Here is a 27055-nt window from a genome sequence, read left to right as displayed (position 1 = left end):
TTTGCTGTTTCTTTTATCCACCAACGTAATAAATCATGACAGTCTGGTGTAGAACAATACATGGTGCTATCTACGATAGTGGTGGGCACCGGAAACTTAAAAACTTTTATAGTTAAAGGACTCTTAGATACTTACCTTAATAGTTATAAGGCTCACGGACAAAACAAAGACCCTTGCTTTATTCATAAACAGAAAAGTAATTCTTACCATAATGGACTATCATCTCCAAACCTTCAGCTTCATTGTCCCATGTCTCATATAAGTTATCTACAAAAAATAACCCAGAACCTATGTCTACTGTGGCCGTTTTTAAAGTTTTGAGTGTAAAAGAATATGGTGAGAACTGAGAAGTCTTTTTTGCTGGTATATATACTCCGGGTTCCAGTTTAAGGTTCGGGATTGATGTGACTTTAAAAAGAAACTACCGTCTTCTGGGGAAAAAGCAGCTGTGAACTCTTCTTTAGAAAAAAAAGAAAAAAAAAGACTGTGAATTAAAACAGTTTTGTGTTTGGTGACCATTACTTGTAAAACAGCTTCCAAAAGCAACCAAAAGGTTTGCTTCTAAAATCTGCTGTCAGTGACATGTAATTTTCAAAATAATTGTGTTTCTTTAATTTAGCAAACACAGTAAAATCTTTAAGTTTAGATCAAAGCTGATGTTTTAGTACTTGGGTCAAGCTGCTAGTCTCACCCTTCATTATCTGCCATAATAGATCCAACTTGTTAGTATATAATAGTACATCATAATAATAGCTAATTATACATAATTTGGTACATGGCTCATAGTGTGGTGGGAAGACAGAGAAATAATGTCAATAAATTTAATTGGTGGGTCCGGTCTGAGCATGTGGTAGACATGGAACAACCTTATTACGTATTAATCCCAACTCGGGTATCCATCTCCAATATAGAGTAAAACTGCTCCGGTTTCATTTAATAGAGCTCCTTATTACTTGTGTTCAAACTAAGTGTCTCCAGACTGTAAACTCTTTTTTTCTGTTCAACCCTGAAGGTTTTGGCGTACTTATTTTCTAGTCCACGATATAGTTGTTGATTGTTCTCTCAATCTCCAAATTTGTTTTTGATCATCATATATAGAGCTCTTCTACTCCATTGGAGGTTAATTTAACAAGGCATGCTGGGATAAATGTTACTGATGAACTGTGTGGTGCTGTTTTAACACAGGAATGTAACGTTCCCATAGCTTGCAAATGAATTCAGTGTTTGATTGAAATTGAAATTTGCAAGACTACTATTGTTAGTGGAGATTAAGATGGTAGACCCCATGATAACATTTCCTGCATTTAAAACTTTGAAGGAAAATAGGGCAAGACCTTTAAGAGTTTTAGGGCTAGTTTGGTATTGCTGTGACTTTACCAAAAAAACTGCTGCTGTTATACTTAGCTGTGAATTAAAATAGTTTTGTGTTTGATAAATATTAGTTTTAAAATTGCTGCAAAGACAAAAATTATCATTTTCTAGTGTTTTTAATGACAAAAGCATCTAAAAGCAACCTAAAGGTTGTTAGTAAAAGTTGCTGTAATTTTTTTAAAAAAGCGGCTTTTCCTTCATTTACCAAATCCTATAAAATATAAAAGGTCAGATAGAAGCTGATTTTTTTTAAAAAGCGAAGTTGTACCAAACTAGGCCTTAATGTTGTGAGCTTCATGTTATGATATGGACCATGTGACATGATTTTAAAAGTTGCCGTATGTTGGAAGACTACTTTGAGATGATTTCTAAAATTATAATAGTGACAATGCTTTGTGTTTCATTGTTGTTATGCGTCTTTTGTCACTTTATTTTCAGGTTCTCCGAATCCATTCTGTGATTAGCCGACGCAATTTAAAACCAAATAGCGAAACTTTCAAGAGGATGATAGATCTGTGTGTGAGAGTGAAGGATGTAAGTCTCTATTCCTTGTTGTCTTCAGCCAAATATATGCAAGGTTCTAACAAACGCTAGGTGCTACTTGGGCTGAACTAGCACCCAGAGGACTAGTCGGGAGACTGGGCGGTTTTTAGTTTTTTTTTTTTTTTTGTTTTGATATTTTTTATATTTTTTTTGACATATAATTATAGAAATAAAGATATGAAAGGTATTAGAATGTTCGAAAATAGTGAAAATACTCAAAATACGGATAAAATGTTTAACAAAGTAATAGTTAGATATTTATTTAAATAAGTAAACAACAACTTCATAAGAACTAACCCCTTTAAAGGTGCTCCAATTTCTCTCACAACTGAATGAACTTGTAATCAAGGAAAGAATTCTTGTAGCCATTTTTTTTTTTTTTTTTACAATTTAGGCACACCATTTCTATAAAGACACCACTATCCAACTAAAGACAATTAACCAAAAACAATAGCAAATTAACAATTAGCAAACACAAAAGCAAAAAAAAAAAAAACAATTAATATACTGAAGTTATAATAAGTAATAAGATCTCAAACACAAAAGTAAAAAGAATCAAACAATTAATATACTGAAGTTATAATAAGTAATAAGATCGCATGGTAAAATTTTAGTTCTTAGTTCTTACCTGGGTCATAAGTATCATAATTTGTTTAGCATCCCATCATAGCCAATGCTCTTTCAAAACCATCCTCTTTCTTCATGTACTTCAATAGCTCTTTATTTGTCACCCCATTTTGGCTTGCATAGTCATCAGGAAAGAATGATTCCACACAAGTGAAAAACCCATTCATCTTAACATTATCATTCTCTATGCTCGGATCATTATAGGTATAATAAGGGTTCAGTAGGTAGGGGCCTACAAAAGTGGACCATCTAATTATTGTGGTTAGCGCCCTAGGATCTTTTCTGGTCTTTACTGGTACTTTACGACTTAAGCAAAGTAGATAGATGAACTTGAAGATAGAAACACAGCACACAACAATTTTATAGTGGTTCAGCCAAAAACCTTGGCCTATGTCCACTTTGTGATCTCTCTTTAGAGATCACTAGCACTATGGAGAATAACAACCTGATTACAAGTACTTATTGAAATCCCTATACAAATCCCCAACTCTCTGCTAGATTTCTCTATCACCCTTTGCTCTTGGTTTTCTGTGCTCTCTATCTTACCCTTAGAAAATCCCCTGCAGCTCCTATTTACACTGAATGGGGCTGCCGATACAATAAGGTTTTAGGACTCATAAACCTTGTAGACAAAATCCTAACAGATCTTGAAAGATAACTTTCCTAGATCTTATAGAAAAAACCTCTTTCCTTTCTAGACTCAGATTTGCCTGCTGAATTCTAACTTCCAAATCATATCAACAAGCCAAAACACAACACTAATCGATCACGACATTTCTCATTAATTATATCTAAAATTGGGCGAAAGTGAAGTTCTTGATTCTTGACATTTCTCTCTTTTTTCTTTTTTTTTCCCCGCACACCTGCCTAGTCCAAGGCCACCTCAATATTCCTCAATGTGCCGGCTATTCACGGAGCGTGAGAAGCAGATGAATAAGCATTTGCTTACGGAAGAAATCAAAGAATTTCAGACGCACCTACTTTGCCTTTATCGCCTCCTCGTCTTCACCTTGACTTCTTAGGCGGTCCCTGGGTGACAATCCGCCTATAGCCTAAGCGGGGCAAGGTGGTGCCTTTTAAAACATTGATAAAAAAAAACATGTCGCCTAATCGGCCAATTGCCCAGGTGGTGGACTAGTCGGCCGATAAAGCGGACTAGTCGGCAGACAAAACGGGCTACCACCTAGTTCTCAGGACTAAGCTATAATCGAAACAGTGCAGCGCCGCCTAGCGTGTAGGCGGGGGACTGGTCGGTTCTAGGCGAGGATTGTTAGAACCTTGAATACATGTCATGACAATCTCGTAATGTGGAAATTGAACAGTACCATACCCCAACTTATCATATTTTCTTTTGACTGCAGTATAGCATGCCGAGTGACTTGGATCAAATGCCCATAGGTGCAAGGTACAAAATTGTAAAGGCTGGATATTTCCGAGAGGTAACTAGTTCTTGGTCTTGCGAGAGATCTATTATGTGCTCGTTTCTATGGTTCATATGCTTTTTTTCTCCTGTTTCATGTAAACTCTTGGTATTTTAAATTCTAAAACTAGATTTGTGTATTTCTGTTTCACCACAAAAAGAGACTGAAGCAAGTGTTGGATTCAAAGCTTGTTAAAATTTTTAAATAGACTTGTTATACTCCTGACTATGAAACCAAAAAGTGATTCAGTTATTATTTAACATGTTTTGTTTCCATGAAATAGCTGTCGTGTCTTCCTTTCTTCTTTACTTTTTCATGCAATACTCTGCAGAAGAACAAGTCCCGTTGGTTAAAGGTTCTTAAAGAAATGAAAGAAGCAGATGTAAAACCAGATGATCGGATTTTCAGCCATCTATTACACTAGGTAAACTGAAACTTATATTCAGGCAAACTTTACATATCTGACATGCTTTTGTATTATACAACGTTCAACCTAGAAGTGCAGTTGTAACATCTCACAAGTGATTGGTCCAGTTAACTTTACTCTTTGCTGTTATTCAGGAAAAAGAGTACTTACCCTTGTTGCTAGCCGAGAAGGGCATATTCCAGTAGAGCTTAAATGCGGTTTAAAGCGTGCTGGTCCATTCCCTTGCTTCTTCATGGGCATTTAATGTATACTAGCATTTATCTATTTTTCGTCGGTTGTATACTAGCACTTTGAGCACACACGATGCGTGTGGTGGTGTATTAATACATAAATAAAAAAGGTTCTCTAATAAATTATAAGTCATTGTAAACAAATTATTATTATTTGAAATGGAAACATTATTATTATCTTGTTCTAGGATATTATGCGTTATTCTAGGATATTCTTTATGTGTGTCTTGACCTTATGCCATCAGGATATGTAGTTAGAATAAGACTATATATTCATTATCATTACCTTATTGATATTTTGTAATTTCTTCTATAAAGGGGTTTTATTAATGAATAATAAGATGGTTCTCTTGCTATCTCTTTCTCTACACTTTTCTTTTCATCACGTTATCTTAGATTGGATATGAATCTTCACCTATAATCCGTTTATGTAGAAATCTTGTTACGTGATCTCATTCACTGCTAAATTACAGATTGTTATTTTGATGAGACAGTATTTCCGTCGTTAGGGAGAGATAAAAACACAAGTGTTCTAGTGGAACAATGTGAATTGTCGTGGTTTGTTCCCACTAAGTCTCATCTTGATCACAAATGCTTAAAGTGTTAAAGCGATAAGATCACATGCTGCAAATATGTCTGTAAGGATTAATGACCTACAAGAGGACATGGCGCGACCAAAGGTGTTGGTCTTGACGCCATCACTATAGATAGTGAAATGGTGACCTCATATAGTGACAAAATTGATGTCACAAGGCCGTGTGGCTCCCCAAAAGGAGGAAGGCTCTCAGGTTCGATATTTTCTCGTACTAAGAAGAAAGCGAGCTTGACACAACCTGATCCATTGATCAGTGATACTCAAATCAGTCTCATGAAGTCTGAATTGTGATTATCGTTGGGGGACGCCTCAATGTTAAATTCAATCTATATAGAGACCTCTATAAGTATTACACTAGTGCACATGAGGACATGAGATAATGAGTATACTATCGAACCACCCTTCGTTGATGGATATCAACTTAGTTGATTGGCCTAATGGAAAGATGGGATCCCACACTAACAAAGAGATAGGTCTTTGGGCAAGTGATGCTGACACCACAAGCTAAACCCTATCAACTATGCCTTTGTAAGATAGCGTAGTGAGAACAAGATCTTGGACTCACCTTATGGCGCAAGGTCTCTCACTGACATGCACTGGGATCGACTACGATGAGATATGCTCTCGTAATGGATGTTATTGCACTCCACTACTTTGTCAGTTTGGTAGTTTCCGAATAACTAAACATGCAACCTATGAATGTGGTCATAATAACATCTCTATGGGATCAGAGATATACATGAAGGTTTTAAACGGACTTCATTCATCCGAATCAAATGGCTCCAGACCACAGGAGCACGTGTTTGCTAAAGGTATTGGAACGCATATGGACTACTTGATTTAGAAGAGATATGGTGAATTATGTCTTTGCGTGTTCATTCCAGATTTATATGGACTCTTAATTGAATAAGAGATGCCAATATGTATCAACATCCGAAGTTAGAATGAAAAAAATCTTGGGAAGATACGATCTCGATAAGACACTTAATGACTGTACTGATGATGATTTTCCATCAATCGGCTTAAGCGCTCTATAACTAGTGAGGCCTACATATCCTCCCATGATTAGTCAAAGTCTTTGCTTTAAAGAGAGATCTGTTATTTTGTCTGAAGTAAGATGACAAATATGTGTTAAGAGATGAAATTCTCATCTAAGTACAATAAGACGCATTAATATATTCAACACAATAAGAAAGACTTGACATCTCATTCGCTATGAAAAGTTGTAAAACTACATGTAGCTATGCACCCACGCAATGCCAATGTAATGGCAGTAACTCTTTTTTCAATACTTAATGGTATGAAAGGATGAGGCTTATTTTATCCCTATATAAGAAAGACACATCAAAAACGAAATCAGAATCTGCCATGTTTCTTAGGTCAACTTACATGGGACCTATAGGAGATCTCACTCACTCAAAAATGATTAAATTGGTACCATTGGAAAGGTCTATGTGTCTACTTTCCATGGACACCAACCATTTGATCATACCTATCATATTGAGTGAGTTATGGCCATTTTCGTAAAGTAGGACAGATCTGTCTGAGAATCTGATTTTGGCAAAACAGTCAACTTCGACTGGGCTTTGTGAACAGATACTGATGAACCAGAATGTGTGTAATATACGGTTGGAAACCCAAAACAGTCAACTTCGACTGGGCTTTGTAAACAGATACTGATGAACCAGAATGTGTGTAATATACGGTTGGAAAGCTAAATAAGTCTAGTTTCTAAAACCGTTTATGGTTCGTTCATATGTATTTCCTAGAGGAAGTTACGGTTGTTCTAGTAACTGAAGGTCATACTATGCGGAAATCTAATTTCCTGCACAAACTTATGTTTTGAGTTCACAAGCGGTCTTCTCCTGAAGATCTAAGTGTAAAAGATCATGTTTGAGGACAATATGACATGATCTAGTTAATCATTGCCTAATGCCACATTTGAAGACATGTTAAAGAGCATTAACACGTTAAGTTATCGAAACTTCCGTGATTAATAAAATCAGGAAGAGCCTATGATTGATGTAAAAATCAGGAGGAGGTGCGAATTTCAGGGGGAGTCTAGCACATACATACATGTCACTATCAAATGTGAAGGGTGCGTTGTACTCTTTTTTTCTTACGATCAAGGTTTAGTTTTTCTCCCACATGGTTTTTGTTACTTGACGAGGTTTTTGACAAGGCCGTTTAGTCAGCACCATCGGCGTACAGGCGCGCGGCGCAAGGAGGAGTGTTCTAGAATATTCCTTATGTGTTTTGGTCTTATGTCATCATGATATATAGTTAGAATAAAACTATGTATTCCTTATCATTACCATATTGGTACTTTGTAATTCCATATATAAATGGTTCATGTCAATTAATAATATGGTGTTCTCTTATTATCTATCTCTCCACTTTACTATTTATCATATCTACCCAACCGCTACATTCAATGACAGCACCAACCAGTCAATGGCAAAGGACACAGCTAATAAAGGAATTTTAAATCCAGATTTGAAAAAGAACACTAACAACACAAATAATTAAAGGACAGTTAAGTGCCTATTGAAATTATGTCAAAATTTTTCAAAATTAATGATTAAAATAGAATGCCGGTAAATCAGGGAAAGGAAGGAACCACTATATGAACTTCTCAACTTTAAGATCACTATTTGTCATATGCAGATTGAAACTGTAAAGAATAGTTTAATTTATGAAGAATACTAAATATTATTATTAAGAGATGATAATATTAATATTAAGAGATGATAAGCCTATAAAATTACATAAAATTACAGTTCGTCCATTAAATTTCTCACATGATTAAGTAGGCTAAGAGGCAGTGGATATCCATTTGAAATAATACTCAGAACCAATATATTTTCTTACAACATGTCAACCAAGTTGATGCACATAAACATGGCCATGCATCTAGTCAAACCAAATGCAAAAATTAGCAGTTAGAGTAAACGTATTTGCACTTTCAGTAGTTCGATAAAATAAAGCTAAAATGCAGCAACACAGTTAAAAAAATGCATCCTTGAATCTAATCAAAGCAACAATTGAGCTTTACCTAAGAAGGAAAGTTATCCATAGTTCTAAAATCAAAGTCCTTTGCTTCGACTATCACAACCTGTCCAAAAAATTCACTTTTGCAAATATGCATTTACTTCCTCTACATTTAATTTTTCCAATCAAAGCATGTAGTCTTCTTTATATGCAGCACTTGCTCTAAGGTTTATTTCAACAGGACTAATCCTAAATGTTCATTGCAACACGTATTATGTCACTTGTGGCAAAGCAAATCAGCCAAATATATGACTGGTATATGTCCTCTTCAAAATTATTGATTGTTTCAAATACTAAACACAGTAACTAATGACAGCGAAAAATAATAATAAATAATTGACAGCAAGAAGATCATTTACCTGACCACTGTGAAATCTGATAGTGCTACAAAATAAAAACAGCAAAATGCGAGATATAGATCAATTAGGAAGGATCCTGCAATCAACAATAAACCCAATATTCATTATATATAACTAACCAAAAACCAAAAAGACATTATCTTGACAATTTTTATGGAAAAAAGATATATAACTACACTGATGAAGTATCCTAATGATATGCTAATATGAATGTTTCAACTAATGTTTCAATTTATGGAAAAAAGATATATAACTACACCTAGTGTACATACTCTTAACCAGGAGACCCGAAACTCCTAAAAAAATTTCTTTTTCTTTGTCGAAATAAGTTCTATTTCTTTTTCTTTGTCCTAAAATTCCAAGCTGTAGAATAGGCATGCATACAGAACCAAATAGCAAAAAAAGAGACCCAAATCTTTCGCCATCCAAAATAATATAGTTAGTTCCCTGATTCTTAGAACCAAACACTGAAATAGCAAAGCCAGTTAACTGATTTGGGGAAAAAAAAATACTGAAAAGAAATCGATTATCTTCTGCATCAAAAACAATTCTCAACAATTATCTTCTAAATCATCATTCAAGAACACAATGAACCACCACAAAGGATTAGGAACATACCTTATACACAAACTTCAAATACCCAAAAGATCACTGATTGTAAATCTGTCAAAAACAAAAAATTCTGATCAGTATTCGGAATTTAAACTTCAAACAATACCCATCGTAATAAAACATACAAAACCCAAAGTTGCAAAACACTGATATGGAATCTCAAATCTACTTATGGAAAACTGAAGTCCAAAAGATTTTATAAACGAACATAGTGATAATAGTTTGCCTAATCAGTGCTTGATTTTGGTAAATTGAAAATAAAATCCAATCATGCAACTTCTTTGACAAAAAAAAGGGTTTGAAAAAACTAAAAGAAACTCATATCATATCAAGTAAACTCATATCACATCATACAGCCTATAGACAAAAACCAAAAAATACCCATAGCATCAACCCAACATTCAAATACTGTGATTTTGAAAACCATTTAAATACCCAGAAATAAAACTCGTCAAGCATACCTGATTTGAGACCTGCCCATAAATCAGAAGCATAGGATTGCAGACCAATTTTATATAAACAGATAACAGGCAGAAATGAGGCACTGAGTTTCCATCTGAAGAAGTTTGTCCTAAGACAGCAAGTATTGGAGAATGTAAATGAAAATGATGTCAGAATATCCCCAAGGATGCAGACACAGGCGCACACACAGTAGAGAAGAACTGAAGAAGTAATACGCTTGACATGATTTCAAAAGTAGCAGAAGTAAGAAACCAAGCACTTCTGTCCAGAAAATTCCTCAACTCATGTTACTCTCTCACCTATTATTTGTATATTTGCTCTCCAACTCCACGCCTTCTGATACAGATATGATGCTATGTTTTGTGTTTTAAACTTTAGATTGTTCTAGACCTTTGATTGCATGCCACATAGAATAATATAATTACCATCAAACAAATAATTATCATAAGTATGTGTCAGTGTTTGTGTTCCATCCATCACCACAGACAAACTTATCTCAATTTTAGCTATTTTTGGTAGTTGAACAGACCGGCAAGTTTACTAAAAAATACAAATAAAATTGGAAGAAAGAAAAAGAAAATATCGTAGGCAATTCATCACTCGTACACACTAAGGATCAGATGATGGACATAACATAACACACCTTTCAATAAGCCTCTGATGATCTGATATCTCTTCATCAACTGTGGGTATCTTCTCATTCGTTTTAGGAATAAAAAAATATAAAAAATAAAGACAATTTAATTTTTAGCATTGATAGCACAATAGCAACTAAGAAGCAGTCAAGTTTGCATACAAAATGCAAAATGGACAAATAAACTTATGATACATGTTCACTTATCCCAACTAATGTGAGAGACTGCTTTGAACCAATTTAAAAGAATAGATTTCTAGTCTTTGCTGAGCAAGGCTGAGATTTTGCCTCACTGCCACACATGTCACAGGCTGGGGTGGGCTGCGCTCAGTCTATAAGCTTTGCAACTTTGAATTTGCATATATATTGCCAGAAACTGATATTTAGAATGCCAAACCATAAGGATTTCCTGCAGATCAACATCCTTATTGACGAAGAAGAAGAACAAAGAAGAAGAACCCAGAAAGATACAATGAAGAAGAAGAACAAAGAACTAAAATTGAACTAAAATCAACATTCTTATTAACGGGAATTATGGGTTTCTTTTTTATCAACCAGGTAGTTGTTATTTTTTGCACCTAGACTATAGTCTCATGCGTTGCTCTTGTGTTTTCCCTGCTTTTCTCGGTTGATAGCATTCATGTGTTTACCTCTGAATCACAAAAGGAAAAGAAATTCATAATAGAGTTTAGGAAAGCTAGTTTCATCCCATTTGCTTCTCACATTCGAAAGCTACTTTCATCTGTATTATCTGCAGATTTAACCGAAGTGCCACAATGATCAACAGAAGATTATTAAAGCCTGAAACATCGGGTCGTCATATAATGTACATCAATCCAACATGTGCATGAAACTACATATAATTTAATTAGCTCCAGACCAGATAAAAGTATAAATACCAAAAAAGATTAATTTCAGAGCTGTCAAGAAAGGGAAGAAGTTGCTTTCATATCAGTTTCATGGTACATGGAAAAATTCCAGAAGGTACTTAACACCTATCAATTCTAGAAGTTCCAATATGTTCTCTATATCACAAATTCACCTCTTAAACCACAAATAGTATGAGACTATCCATGTTAAAATGAACCATATCTAAAATTCATGACATGAAACCCACACTTATCATTGCTACCACCAAAACCAAAATGAAGGGATTAGAAACAGAGCCAAGAAGGTTTAAATCTGTACCTCCTCAATCCGTCTTCTTACTCCTTCCATCATATCGTACTATTTTTCTGCTATTGACAGTATGCCATCAAGAGTATACACCCGACTCATCATCTTTCTCCCAGAGATGAGAACTTATTGTAGCCTGAAATATTCATCACCCCACAATCAGTGCTGGCTTCATTCTTCCCATTTTTCTTCAACCAACTACAATTTCATTTGTATCATAAGGAAAATAGAACAATATCCGTTTCTACCATTTGTCCAACTCAATTTATAATCCTAAGTCGGTAATCTTTTGGATATCAAAGTTGGTGGTAAGATCTCCCCAGAGAATCACCCTTACACCTTCTCTCTTGTAACCATGGTAAGCATAATAATATCAGATGAATACAATTATTGTCACAATTGATGGTATAAGGGAAGATAATATGCAACAAAATATCTGAGCCTAAAACGATTGTGAGAATGACTTTGTACCTAGTGTTTTGGAGGAGGACATGACATCTATATGTAAACCTCCCATCAATAGCGGTCTCTTCAGGTGGCTGAACTTATCTTATCCCGTCCAGTCACATCTAGCAGATCAGATAAGAAGAGCACATGATAAAAGGCAATATCAGATGCAGCATGACATGGAAATAAGTAAATTTGTTTAAAGTCTGTGAACAAATTAATGGCTGCAAAGGTACTATGATGTCCTTTGTATATAACCATATAGAAAGCACAATGTTCAGGCCATAAGCAATGAACAATAGTAATTGGATCACTGATAACTGAAGGTAAAAGGGGGTTTCATTGATAACTAAAGGTCTGTTAAATAGAAAGCTTATCAACAACTGAAATGGATGCTTGAAAATTGAACAAAATAATTATAGACAATGAACATAAGGCAAGTGGTTTTAATGTAACACAACAAAAAGCTTATTTCAAAACAATTTTTTTTACTTTCTTTAACTTGCTTAAATCTTATCCGCATGTTTTTTCTCAGATGCAGTAACTCAGCAACAGTATGAACTAAAAGCAATAGCTTGAATCTATTTAGTATGCAGCAGCTTAAATCTACTCCCACAAAATAATGACACTGCTCCTTGCCTCCTTCCCACCCCCAGTTTTTCCCAGCAATTTCTTATATTACAAAACAAATAAGATCGAAAGCCCATTAAGAATCAACATCAAAGAAATTGAGGAGGACCCAAATCAATCAGACAAAAAGACATGAGCAATCATCTTATTCTCTAAGTCGATACCGAATCTTGCTTCAATTGGATGTGATTCCAAGTAGGGACATACCACAGGAACTGATTTCAAAATAATCCTAGATTGTCATGAATAATTGAATTTTGCAAAGCATTTACCAGGAATCCCATAGCGACTGGTAAAGATGAATTGGTGAAAGACTTGACATGGGTCCCTGAGCTCTAGCAACCACCAAACTAAAAAATTAACAAAAGTAAGCAACAGGAAAACGAAATTCCCAATTACAGAGATAAAGAAAGAGACTGACGGTTGATTCGTTGTCCGATGACTACCTGGAAGATATAAACTGAGCAAGGGACTCGAACCTGAGCACATAAAACTCAGATTAGCTGCCAAATTCTGCAAAATATGGAGGAAACTAACCAATCTTACCAAAATTGGAGAACCCAATTTCATTTTCACCACTTCAAAGGTGCATGTAATCGAATCCCCATAATTTTTCAGAGGGTTTGCAGTGAAATTTAATAGAATGAAATAGGTTTGAAGATCGGATCTTTGAAGGTGAAGCAGAAATCGTCAAACTGGGAACAGACTGAAATTAAGGAAAGCTGATCGCAACTATGTGGACCTGGGGTCGAAAATTCTTGCCAGCTGAAATGTGATTCCCTCAGTAGTTACCGGGGCACAGCGAGGAGAGAGATCGAGAAAGATGTAGAAAAAGATATACAAAGCGGCGACAGATCGAAAGAGAGGAAAAAGCCCGAGCGAGATGCAGCCCAAGCCCAATTCTTAACAACAGTATGGCGGTGCGAGGCCGCACAGTAATAAGGCGGCGCACGATATAGTATTTAGTTAAATTATATATATATATGACGATTATTAAGTGTGGACGTTCGGACGGGTTTTCCGTCCGGATTTCGGCCATTTTTCCACCATTTCAGCGCTGGTGACGCCGTTTTTTCTTCCCGGCTTGATCTCAGACCTCCCCCAACGGTGTGAGAATGAAGAAGAAGGTCGGAGAGATCGCGATCGGAGGTCCACCATGATCGGTCGTGAAGTTCTGAGTGAGATTGCTGCACGGACCTCCGATCACGATCTCTCCGACCTTCTTCTTCATTCCAACACCGTTAGAGGAGGTCTGGGATCACGCCGGGGAAAAGAAACGACGTCGCTGACGCTGGAATAGTGGAGAAACAGCGGAAATCCGGACAGAAAACCCGTTCGGACGTCCGCACCAAAAACAAATTGTATATATATAGCCGTTCGAGAGCGGACGTCCTTCCGTTCTCTATCGTCCAGCGCGTCTCCACCCCAACGAACTTTAGTAGTGTCTCTGACCACTTTCTCTCCCTGACGAGTCCGCCGAATTTCAGTTTCCGGCGAGATCGACTTTGTTTGAAGTTTTGGGTGATCTCGCAGGAAAACTGGAAAAGAACGGACTCGCTGAGGAGGGAAAGTGGTCGAGAACGCTGTTGGAGTCTTTTGAGGTGGAGACGCGCCGTCATCGGCGCCTGAGGGTGGAAAACGGAGGGACGTCCACACTTTAAGCCTAATGCAGACATGCGCCTCTTATCGAACCTGTATATATATATAGTCCATTTCAGATACGGACGTCCTCACGGCTCTTAAAACGTGGATGTCCCTCCTTTCCACCTCAGCAGACTCCAACAGCGTCCCCAATCAGTTTCCCTCCCCGGCGAGTCCGCCGAATTCCAGTTTTCCGACCAGATCACCCAAAACTTTAAACAAAGTCAATCTGGCCAGAAAATTGGAATTCGGCGAACTCGCCGGGTATGGAAAGTGGTCGGGGAAGCTGCTGGAGTCCGTTGAGGTGGAGGCGCGTCCTCGCTGGTGTCGTATGGTGGCGAAAGGAGGGACGTCCGCACTTTAAGAAAGGTGTAGACATCTGCACCTGATAATCCTTGAGTGTATATATATATGTGTGTGTGTGTGTGTGAGTTCGGATCTAGAAATGATCTCCTTAAATTCTTAAAGTAAAGATGTTTTTAGTTATAGCATGTATTTGGACAATCAAAGCCACTCATTCCTAGTTACTTACCCACGTATGAATCCTACAAAAAATTAGCCAAAATAAAAAACGTTTTAACCATTTGATTATCACAATATTCATTTAATTTTATCTAACGGCCTACTATTGTTTACATCAATTTGAATATAGAGAATCAATGGTTGAGATCGTTAAAAAAAAGTACATCTACTAATGTAAAATAGGCGAAATCCTCAAATTCTTAAAGTAAATAGGTCATATTTAGATCCTCCTTATATATATATATATATATATATATATATATATGTATATATATATATTTATTTGTGTGAGTATAATATATATACATATTGTGTGTTGATTTTCTGGGTTGCTATGTATGATGAAGCTCTGTGAAATTTGTTGTGTTGGTTTGCTATATGTAATGAAGTTCTGTGCAATTTGTTGTGTTTTTGGCTTATGTTTTGCTATATGATTTTGTTTATGAAACTTGATTGTAAAATTATTGATTGAGTTTTATTTGTGATGTTATTGATCATCTTAGTTAATCCACATGTTCATAAATATAAAAATTGAGAAAAAAGTTTGGTGAAATTGAGAATGGAATTTATGGAAGAATGCTTTTGTATAGTTGAGTTTAATTCGTAGGGATCAAGTATTAGGTGGGCTAATATGGCTGTACAATTTTGGTGATCGAGATTAAACAAGAGGACTAACAAAAAGGGAATCATGGTTTGAGTGAGGGGTTATTGTTGAAGGGCTCATTGCATTCATGCATCATCATTATTGGTTTTTGTAATATAAAGAGGCTTGGCCTCCTGCTGAGCTATTGAAGCTCACCCCTATATTGAAAATTTCTGGTATTGAACATGAAATTTAGATTTCTATGTTGAAGAGCTTTGTGCTGATATGAAGAAAGTGAGTGGCTTGTCTTTTTTAAATTTCTATTTAGAATAAGAACAAAGGCTACAATATGTTGTTAGCCTTTAAAGTTTATATTTTAATTTTAGTTGGAATAATGAAGTTTGTATTGTAATCTATGACATTTTTATTGAATTGGCTATGCCCTTTACTTGATTCCAAGTTCTTCGAATTGGTTCTTTAATTTCCAGTTTGTTTATTTAGAGTTCATAGGTTAAACTCAAAGTAGGAATAGAACCTGCAAATCTGAAATAGTGTTCTTCAAATTCTGCATCAGTTCGCTTTCGTTTGAAAACCGTACAGTTTTGTTTAGAATTTGAAGTTGGTTTCTTCATAAGATTTGTAGTAGACATCTTAAGGTTCATTTCAGATTTTGAATCACTTGAAAACGATTTTTGTAGATTAAGTTATGATTTTTCAAATTTTTGCATCAGGAAATTCTGCAGATTTGTATTTTTTGAGATTTTTGACCAGTTACCTTCTTTCTAAAAACTGTACAAATTGGTTAGTTGTTTGAACTTGGGCTCTTCATGAAAGTTAGAGTAGAGACCTTAATGATCATTTCAGAACTGGAATCTCTTGAAAATAAGTTTTCTAGAATTAGTTATGATGTTCCAAAGTTACAGCTCAGTTGAATATTTTCGTGAAACATCAAACTATCCTTGTTTTGTTTTTCCATCCTATTTTTATTTTCTAGTCACACCTTCGACTCAAAAAAAAAAACATCTGGGTCAGGGTGTGACAATACACGTCCGTGAAATTCCAATTATGCGGACGGATGAACGCCAACCATTGGATTTGATTAATGAGATCTAACGACGATGACTCGATTCTTTGAGAAAATACTCACTAGCCCCAAATTTGGAGAATTTTTTCCCACTAACAAAATCAGATTTTAAAATTCTCATCAACCCATAGACTCTTAAGAGATCTATTCCCACTAACAAAGTTTTTAACTTTTTGTGTTTTTTTGCTGACCATAATACCCACCTTTTCCAATCTCTCCTCTCTCTCCTTTCTGTCTTCTTTAGATCTCTCTTTCTCCCCTCTCCTTCTTCATTCAGATCTCTCTCTCTCTCTCTCTCTCTCTCTCTCTCTCTCTCTCTCTCTCTCTCTCTCTCTCTCTCTCTCTCTCTCTCTCTCTCTCTCTCTCTCTCTCTCTCTCTCTCTCTCTCTCTCTCTCTCTCTCTCATCTCCGACGACGCCGTTGGCTCGACCTCGACTCTATCACCAATTCCATCACTGAGACCTCCGGCTTGACACCGACTAGATCTCTGATTTCATCAACGATGACCTCCGACTCGACCTCGACTAAATCTCCAATTTCAACAACGGCCTCTTTCTCGGATTCCCTAATATAGCTTTTGTGTTGGAGATCTCTATGAACACCATGACCGATGCAAACCTATCCTCATATGCAAATGGAAGATCAGAGATGTTTCCTACCTTGCTAAATTCATAGAGGTGGATTTTGGAAGCTAGCGTGTGGTGATTTTCCGGAGGTAGTCTCTGGTAATATAATGGCAAACACCTTTATCTCCAGCTTTTGTGTTCAAGGTGTTAACGTGATCCTATTCATCTGTGCTCCATATGTATACAAAGTTTGCTACTTTTTCTTTTTTCGTTTTCGCCTTTTTTTCTCTACTTGGATAAGTAGGGAAAGGCCAAAAGTGATGTATATGAATATTAAGAAGCTTCATAGTTTCCTCATTATATGGCACTACTTGATGTATATCAACATCAGTTGTTCTATATATCACACGATGGCGAAAATACGTCGTCTGTTAAAGGTCAAAACCGTTATTAATCCGATCGTTGTCTGATTAACATATCACACAACGGCTAAAAAGAGTTTGTGTGAGTCACATGTCATCGACATATATCATCGACAGCTGCCGACACATGTTGAGCTGCTTCTAGGCAGTTGTTGGCATATGTTGATAAATTATGCCGAAATTCACATAATGGTTTTTTGTAGAATATTGTTGTGTGATTCTTGGCAGATATTATCGACAGATGCCGACACATGCCTAGCTGCTTCTCGTCAGCTGTCGATGATATCTGCCGAGAATCACACAACAGATTTTCCAATAAAAACCCTTGTGTGATCGTCAACTCACAAACCTGTTTCCTTTCAAGAGTTGTTGTGTGAATATCGACAGATTTTATCGACATATGTCGAAATTATTCCGCGTTGCCGTCAACAATATCTATCAACATTCACACAATAGTTTTTTAGTTAAAATTGTGGTGTGATATGATGTTCACACAACGCCTTTATTAATTTTCTTTGTTGTGTGATTGTTAAGAAGAACACATGTTGTTCCTTATTACTATTGTGTGAATCAATAATCACACAACGCTACATTTCAAGAGAATTAATTGTAGAATCATTTATTTAGACAATGTTGGATTGTCATTAACATGTTGTATTATTTGTTCTACCAATTTAGCAAATGAAAAATAGTTAATAGCATCCAAACCAAAATTTCATAAAAGCATTAAAAGCACATTATTAACCTTGATTGAGACACCAAAATAGATACATAATATATATAAGATCACTACGATCCACCAAGATATGATCATATTATAAATATTGTATAATATGTATTACACATCATAAAAGGCCGTATATATAGCACACACACCCATCTTAATACATGTCTAAGATCTAAAAGAAGCCTAAAGAAACCACCAGTCCAACATCCACAATGTACTACTAGTATTGTCAGGACCCGCCCCGAATTTCACCCTGAAACCTGAAGTAAATCGTACGGGGACCACCTCCAAAGAAAGTTTACCGAAAAATCGGCATAACCTCCCTTGAAAATGGACAACCCTTTCTAATAAAACCTGTATACACTTCTAATAAACCAATTCCAATCTTAAACTCCTGGAGCCTTCGTGCTCCCCAAAACACAACATCTCCCAAATTAATTATTAAATTAAATAAAATCCCACAACAAACAATTCATTAGTTCAAAGTAACTCTATTAGGGGAGAAATGGACTAGAGTTATAAATATGAGCGGAAGCTATACTATTGACTATGCCTCTTCTCCATGTACGCCCGACACCAACTAGGCTAACCTGCACACTGGGCATTTTAAAACGAATGGCCCAGGGGAAAACATTTGAAACACGTTAGAGTGAGTGGACACAAATGAATTTATTAAAAATATTTATGCATTCCCATTTTAATTTCATAGAAAATATACTGCATGCGGCAGCTCAAAAGCGCTCAACTCATAAACTGGCAAAAACACAACTAGCTCCGGCTAGTCTCCAAGACTTAATAAAATACAGCCTCTCAGGCTAAAATACAAATATATATGTATGTATCTACACTCGTCCATATTCCTTGTATGAATTCTTATGAAAATATAAGAAAAATAGAAGTTCATACAAGGCTACTACGCTTGCGTCCAATGCTCACGTCACGCCTTAATGCGGTGCTACACTACACCATTAAGGTGGACAGACGGGTGTATAAATATGTGTTCATACCCCCTATATGAATTAGATACTCATATAGGGCTACTACGCTCGCGTCCAACGCTCACGTCACATCATAATACGGCTATATGCTACGCCATTAAGGTGGACAGACACATATGGCTAGCTAGCATTTATATACATACTCTCCTCATAAATATCCATATACATATTCACCAAAAATCTCATTTTTTGTAACTCTCCAAAATAATGAAAATTGCCAATTACAAAAGAGGCTATAAAAGTAGGCTCTACCGAAAGATCCTATTTTCGGTACTTTTCAAATAACGAAGTTAACAAATAAAATATGAAGAATCACTTCCGAAAATACTTCGCAGAAATCAATTGTAAAAGGAAATTATTCCACAATTTAAGAATCAACAATATAAAAATCAACTGTCATTAAATATGAGGCCATCACATGCATTTAATTTAAAACAAACGTCCACTCACAACTTTAGGCCTAAGCTTGACGTCAATCTAAGGTCTCTCCAATTCGAGCCTCCTCACGTCCTGTTCCAAATATAAAATTAATTTTCCAACTAAAAATCCAAATATTTATACAACATAGGCAAAAATTAAACGTGAGCCATATCCACGCTTATCATTGCCTAACTTCAATTTTCCTAATTCGAAATGCTCCAAACTTCACCGAAAAATAATGGCAGCCTTAACATAACCTTCACAGGTTATACGACTTTAATCCAATGGCCGGATCTACCTTATTAATCCGCCAAAATTACCAAACTTCGGAAATTCATAAACCTATCCAACACTCATCCAAAAATTCCATAATTACATCAATAAACTCCCTTTAATATTCCACACTTAAAACCCTAAAAATCTCCCAAACAGCGCCGGCGCCGGCTCTTTCGCCGGCAGCGGCGGCCGGAGGCTGATTCCGGCGACCTCCAATTCCTATAAAATTTTGACATAATCTTCCTCTCAACTCACTCTACAACTTCTTTAACTAGCATAACACCCAAATCCAAGTCTAATTAGGTCAAACGAACGAAAACATTCAGAACTCCCTAGAACTTCAATTAAACATATCTCCTTATCAAGACCAAATTACATCGATTCCTTTTAAGGAATCACTAACCTTCATGAGAGCTACAAAATGAGTTAAGAATCACGAGCTATGGTGGCTGGAAATCGGAGCTCCGGCGGAAAGGCAGCAGGACTTCCAGTGGAGATTACCTCCTCACGAGGGTGGTGGCAGCTCGATGACCTGCCCAGAAATGAAGAGGAGAAGGTGGTGGTTTGATGGGGACCGGTGTGGCGGCCGGAGTCGGTCGGACGATGATGGCCGGAGCTGAAGAAGAACCAGAAACGGGAGGTGAAGAGAGGGTTGGGAGGAGGAGAAGCAGATGAGAGAAGAGAAAAGAGAAAAAAAGAAAAATGGTTTGGGCCTCCCCAAACCGGTCTAACCCACAATTATACCCAACTCCAAAAATAAAACACCACGAAAAATAATACCCGAATAAAAATTACCTTTTACTCGCTAAAATCTAAAATTTTTACCGTCGTCATATTTTTCTCCTACTTATAATCCTCCGAGCATAACCGTCCCCGAAACCCCTCTAGGGATCAATTAAACTATAATCTCAATGACGGAGACGGTAAAATTCTTATTATAACCAAGCTAGTAAATAAGGTAAAAATTTAAGGGTCGGGATGTGACAAGTATTCTATTGAACCTATCTACATAATTTAAAGCTAGTTTCTCTGGTTGCCATATATGTAACTCGATCCATATCATCCAAAAAAAAATAACCTGCAAAAAAACCACAAGTCCAACATCCTCCATAATCACTATATTATTACTACTATTTTTGAAACGCATATATATAACTCAACTCCTATATATACTTGCATGCTTAAAAAAACAGGAGATATCAAATAACAATAGGTATTCAAGGTATTAACTCCTATCTAAATTCTGAGGAAATAAAAAAGTTACAAACTTTACTAAGATTTGAAATAGTAAACAAATATTAATGGAACAATACCTTCAAAGTTACAAGCATGACTACACAAACTTCATTGTATCTATGTGCCATTTATGATTATCTGGCTTCTTTCAGCAAAGTAAACCAAAGTATTAAAATGAAAGAACGGTGTTGTGAGGGATATCATCATAAAATTGGCAAAATTGCTATATCCAAAGTCTATTTTAATCAGCTCAAAATCTATCTATCTATCATATAAAAGTTTCTCTTAAGCACATAGAAACTACCTGCATAATATCATTTTAAGGGACAAATTATCCAAATGCAGTAGCATATTCTTAGGGCATCTACTCACCTGCTTCTGCACTTTGTATCTGTAGTTGAAGTACCTCAGGTATCAGTCATATGTCAATCTGTCCAGTAGCCAAAGAAACATGCATTGCTATGAATCCACTCGTATGACCGATCAACTTTACAATGCCAATACCACAATAAGCACTTTGTACCTATTAAAGATCGAGGAGAAAAATCAGTCCACCATTTAGACATTAATACCAAGAAATGGTTGAGCAAGTTGGACACTATATTTCTCTATTTGTCATGTAATTCATATACTTATAATGCAAGATGATATTACTAAAGTATTACCTAGTTGCCATAGTTTGAGAAATCTTCTATCTTCAAACTGTGCACATCAAAAACCTTAATCATAGCACAAATATATAATTAGCTACGTACATACAAAGACATCTTTGTATAGGTAAACATTCTCTTACCATACGTCTACAATCATAAGCATTCTCTTATCCTAATGTGTCATAATTCATATCAATTGACTATTTCATAAAAAGAAAATAAAACCAATTTCACTATTTCAATTTTACATTGCACAGTTCAATACCTTTTGCTTGTTGAACTCTTCCAGGGCGAATCGAGCAAGCTCCATTCCTCTCAAGTCCATATAATGATCATATACCTCTTCAAAAAGAAAGAAAAAAAGGAAAAAAAAAAGACATAATTATAATCCTAAATAAACAAAAATGTGAAAGAACTATGGGTTATGTACTTTAGGCAATTTTCTTTTCCTTTGACAGTTTCCATAGTCGGATCAGTGGCGGAAGTAATGACCAGCAAAGGCGTCGCTTCAGTAATTGCATGTTTTGTCAAATGAAAACTGTAATTCCCAAAAGCCCTAAGCAATTCCCAAATCCATTGTTTTGTAACAATAAGCTTCAAATATGAGAAATTTTCAGGAAGCAGGTAAGGAAGAAAAATTCACCAACAACTGACCTTTCATTATTTTCATGTGAAAATTTCCAGAATCAAAATAGACAAGCAACTCTACAATGTGCAGAAATTTCAAGTCGTTTGGAATTCAAATTGATAGTCAAATAGAGATTCGAAGTGACTGAAAGTTTCTGCAGAAAATACTGAAACACTGTAAAATTCAAGATAGCACAAGTTTCTCAAATCAACTCTATTTTTCGTGAGACCAAGTTTAAAATGATCATTGAAGAGTCTATTTTTAACTGTTAAAAACTGAGATTGAAAGAAGAAGCATAGGTTTTTCAAAAATCTTGGAAAAACCCACTGGTTCAGCTTGGTTGTATCTTTGAGGCATATTACCAAACATGTGGTGTGCACTATGTGATCCTTGGTCTATTTTTGTTCTAAGCATGCTAAAGAACCTATCAATACTAGGTAATCAAAAGTGCATCCCACCAACAATCTTAAAACACATATAGATAGAAATATTAACAAGGGGAAGAAACATATTACCAAAAGAAAGTTCTGATGTTGATATAAAGTAGACAAACTCAGCAATTTGAAGGTCCAAGATCTTCTGTTTGTTCTGTAAAAGTAGAACTCATGGATTAGAACAGGTATATAGAACATGTAGATGTAGGTTTTATCCTTTTTGAAGTAATTCCCATAGCTCTTCTGCATACTGAGCCATTCTGGTTTGAATGTACATCTTAACACCCTTCTCAATGGTTTGTTCTCTACTGACACAGAAGTCAAGCCTGAATTTATGAGAAAAGTTAAACTAATGCACTTCATATCCATAACACTATGACTATGGCAGCCAATTTCCTGGAGAGCCAATAATATAAATTACACAGTTTCAGGAAGTGTTGTAGTAGTAAGAAACTACCTTCTCCGCCTATAGACTAGTTAGGAATCTTGTAGATATGATGTATATCTTATACCGCCAAGCATAAGCAACGACCTCGTAAACCGTGTTCCGGCCATGATCATCCCCGCTTCCGACATACATTCAATAGACCGACATCCGAGTTACCTCGCCATGGTGAAGGATCATCAATGCCACAACGAGATGGTGCTCCTCCAAGCTCCACAAGAAGGCACCATGAGAATATATATGTGTAATTAGTCCCACATTGGAAACATATAATGTAAGGGAACCTTCCTTAGCTATAAAAGGAAAGTTTCCCATATGTAGAAAGGATCGGATCTCAATTGATCTCAACTCCACACTTGTAACACCTAAGGCATTGTGGTCTCATGATAGTAGATTGAAGTGGATGTAGCCATACCTTCCGATAGCATGGTGAACCACTATAAATGCTGTGTCCTTGTGTGTATGTTTATGTTCTATTGTACTTCTATATAGCCTACAAGTTCTTGCAGAAACATGAAGATCTTAGCTTATATATACATAATATAAGTTGAGCAACTAAAGACAAAAAATCACATGGTAAAACACCAATACCCAATACTGGACACAAACACTCAATATAATTAGAAAGGTAAAACTCCAATACCCATTACCCAGTCCTCAAACGAAAAAAAAAAAAAAAAACCTACTAATACCCAGTACACACAAACCCAGTATATTGAGCTGATTCTTTACCTATAATAAATTTCTCATAAAACTATACCAAAGTGAAACTAGAACAAATAAATCCACAAAATCTTTACCTATGTAAGATTTCATGACCATGGCCTTTGCCACACCTTTGCATAGTTGGTACATCAAAGTACTGCATCATCACAAATCCACAACTTATTAAAGTACATACATACTTCAAAGTACTACAAGGCATAACGAAAAACCAAGATTTAGTATCGAAATGAGACCTTAGCAACATGAGTAGGAATGGATTGTCCAGATTAACAAAAATTACGAATGTATTTCTTGACATCAGTCTCCATGTACTTAAACACCAGTAGAGCAGAGTCTTGCCTTCCTTGTTCGTGCCTTGCTTCACATCCATCAACCTATTCAAAATCAAAAACAAAATCAAATCAAATCGATTATCCACGCTAAAGCCCCAATCTGAAACCCTAATTAACCAAATTGATGAGGCACCTGAAGAAATTTCTTCAAGAAATTCCTCACTTGATGAGGCACCTGAATAAAGGAAGGGGATCCTCTAGAAAAGCTGAAACCCAGAAAAAGAAGAGGAAGGTAAGCTTGGACTCAAGGCTAAAAGAAATTAGAATTAGAGAGAGAAGGAAAGGATTACCTTGAAGAATCAAATGCAAGGCTGGAGAGTCGCCGACGGCGACATTGCAGACGATCCCGTAAAAGAAGAAGACAAGAGGGATTAGGTCCCCAACGGAAAAACAAAGTTCAAGGGAGCTCGAAATTGAAAAAGAAAAGAGATGAGTTTAGGGTTTGAGAAGCTTGAGCTCGACGGAAAAGAGAGGATTTGGCCAGAAATCAGAATTGGGGTTAGGGTTTGGATTTTCGATATGAGAAAGGAGGGGATGGTTGGATGTCGATTTTGTGGGTATGGGGAGGTAGAGGAGAGAGAGGAGAGTTAAGTGCTGGTCTCCGATCGGCCAACGGCGAACGGACGATGGTAGAGGCACGCCTGGAAGGGGAGCGGCTCCTCTGCCCTTCTCTCTCTCGAACTCTCTTTCTCTCTCGACAAAATGAGTTGTTTTGATTGTGAGTATGTGTGTGTGTGTGTGTGTGTGTGAGAGAGAGAGAGAGAGAGAGAGAGAGAGAGAGAGAGAGAGAGAGAGAGAGAGGTTTTGAGCGATAGGTTTTCTTTTTTATCTAAGTGTCAAGTGCTTTAGGTTTTGAGTCAAGTGTTTCCCAAATCATACAACAGAACTTTAAATTTTAATTGTCTGAGAATGACATCCTTAAATTGCAAGAGCAGAAGATCTCCCGCTGCTACATCTCAGCCTTAATTTTTTCTCTATTTATTTTACAAATCAGACAACATAAATTGCATATTTTGTTGTCTGAAAAGAAATGACATCCTTAAATTGCAAGAGCGGGAGATTTCCCACTGCTACATTTTAGCCTTAATTTTCCCCTATCTATTTACAAATCAGACAACATAAATTGCATATTTTGTTGTCTAAGAATAAATGACATCCTTAAATTGCAAGAGCGGGAGATTTCCCGCTGCTACATCTCAGCCTTAATTTTTTCCTTATCCATTTTACAAATCAGACAACATGAATTGCATATTTTGTGTTGTCTGAGAAGAAAGAAAATAGAGACATTCACTTAATCATGAGGGCGGGAAATTTTCAGCTACTTATCATTTTAATGAGTCACGTCACTTTTAAAATAACCCTAGTTTTTACTCACACAATGCATAAAAGCACTAAGAGTTGTCTAAATATGGTAGATTCATCATACAAAAACATGTCGAAATGCAATACTCGAAACATTTTTTTGATTTTGTCGACACGTATAATCACATGGTTATTGTGTATGAACTCATATGAGAAGTTGATGTCAATTATATCATGATGGTTTGGCTCCCCATAATGAAAGTAAGTGTAATTAGAGTTGATCGCGTCGATCGACACTCATGTAATACTGAAAATTGATGACGTTTCTATCACAATCATGCTTCAATATCATAAATATGTCTGTACAGTCGATTTTTAAAATTTCATTTCCTCAATGGTGTCTCTCTAGATAAACACACGTTTATATAATATGTATTACACATGTTATGTCACATTATGTGTAACATAGTAAACATGTTATACGCCATTAGTAGGTTGATTGTGATATAGATGTTTAGGATTAAAATCATGAAAATTCGACCGTTTGATATAATTATGATAGTGAAGTATAGCAGTGTAAATAAATTCACAACTTTTCGGAAACGTTTGTGTATCAATCAACTCGGTCAACCATAAATTCAACAATATTAATTTTACGTCACACATCAGTATTAAAAAAGAACTGTTGTGGCACTACAATAGGAAATTTATTAGGATTTTTTAGGGTTTAGGGTATTTTAGGGGTTAGAGGTGACGAAACATAAAACGTAATATTGAAAACAATTGTGTGATATACCTTCACACAACATTTCTTAGTTGATTGTTGTGAGATGAAGAACTTAAAGTAGTATTGCCAAATGTAAGAGAAGGGATTCATCATGACACGAAAATACATTATACAACAAAAACTGAAAAGTCGTTGTGTGATTGTTGAAAATACTATACTCTCACACAACAAGTTTAAGTGTTTCGTTGTTACATCAAAACCACCAAGGCTATCCTTCACAAAAAATTTCGGTTTTCAGAGGATGTAAGAGCAATTTTAAAACTAGAAGTTTGCATGCAGCCTGGCATGAGAGAATCGTACAACAGATGCATAAAAAGTATTGTGTGATAGTTTCAATTGTATACATTCACATAACATTTATTTGTTTCACTAGTTATGTAACAACACCCAGTTATATGTCAAACAAAAATCCGATACATTTTTGTGCTACCCGGATGAGCAGCATATGCAGAGCTATGAGCTTCCTCCATAATCTCACTCTTCAACTCTTCATTTCTTTTTGGAACACATAGCCGATTTTTAAACAATAGAGTCCCATCTCTTCTAACTGAAAAATGATCGGCTGCGGCTCCATTCGAAGCTCTTTCCATCAATCGAACTATGGAATAATCATTATACTGTGCTTCCGCACTCTATCAACCAAAACTGGCCTCACATGAAAACTGACTATCAAAGCACCAACCTTATC

The 27055-nt window shown here is 36.1% G+C and overlaps 1 protein-coding gene and 2 non-coding genes across 5 annotated transcripts in view; 1 reads left to right on the top strand and 2 right to left on the bottom strand.

The window, feature by feature from the left end:
- The first annotated feature begins 1885 nt into the window (after positions 1-1885).
- On the top strand, positions 1886-5773 carry LOC101291221. Its single transcript, XR_184329.1, has 4 exons — positions 1886-1905; positions 3903-3980; positions 4294-4386; positions 4524-5773. It is a non-coding gene; the product is annotated as an uncharacterized LOC101291221 (transcript).
- Positions 5774-11037: 5264 nt separating this feature from the next.
- LOC101290744 lies at positions 11038-13388 on the bottom strand. Of its 3 annotated transcripts, XR_184328.1 has the most exons (6): positions 13132-13388; positions 13032-13064; positions 12858-12935; positions 11980-12077; positions 11521-11644; positions 11038-11083 (listed from the first exon to the last, which is right to left on the bottom strand). It is a non-coding gene; the product is annotated as an uncharacterized LOC101290744 (transcript). The 3 variants fall into 3 exon arrangements; XR_184326.1 differs by lacking the exon at positions 11038-11083 and having other exon boundaries at positions 11402-11644; positions 13007-13064; positions 13132-13288; XR_184327.1 differs by lacking the exon at positions 11038-11083 and having other exon boundaries at positions 11406-11644.
- A 9598-nt stretch (positions 13389-22986) lies between these two features.
- The window catches only part of LOC101291132 (disease resistance protein At4g27190-like), a 13045-nt gene continuing 8976 nt past the window's right edge, over positions 22987-27055 (bottom strand). Inside the window, exons 9-11 of the mRNA XM_004296271.1 lie at positions 24243-24320; positions 24021-24082; positions 22987-23101 (exon numbers count right to left, since the gene is read on the bottom strand). Of these exons, the coding sequence (XP_004296319.1) occupies positions 22987-23101; positions 24021-24082; positions 24243-24320 (255 nt within the window). The remainder of the gene's footprint in view (positions 23102-24020; positions 24083-24242; positions 24321-27055) is intronic.

Source organism: Fragaria vesca, linkage group LG3, assembly GCF_000184155.1.
Source record: "Fragaria vesca subsp. vesca linkage group LG3, FraVesHawaii_1.0, whole genome shotgun sequence".
Lineage (NCBI taxonomy): Eukaryota > Viridiplantae > Streptophyta > Magnoliopsida > Rosales > Rosaceae > Fragaria > Fragaria vesca.
The sequence above is the reverse complement of the archived record's forward strand: the minus strand, read 5'-3'. Positions and strand labels throughout refer to the sequence as shown.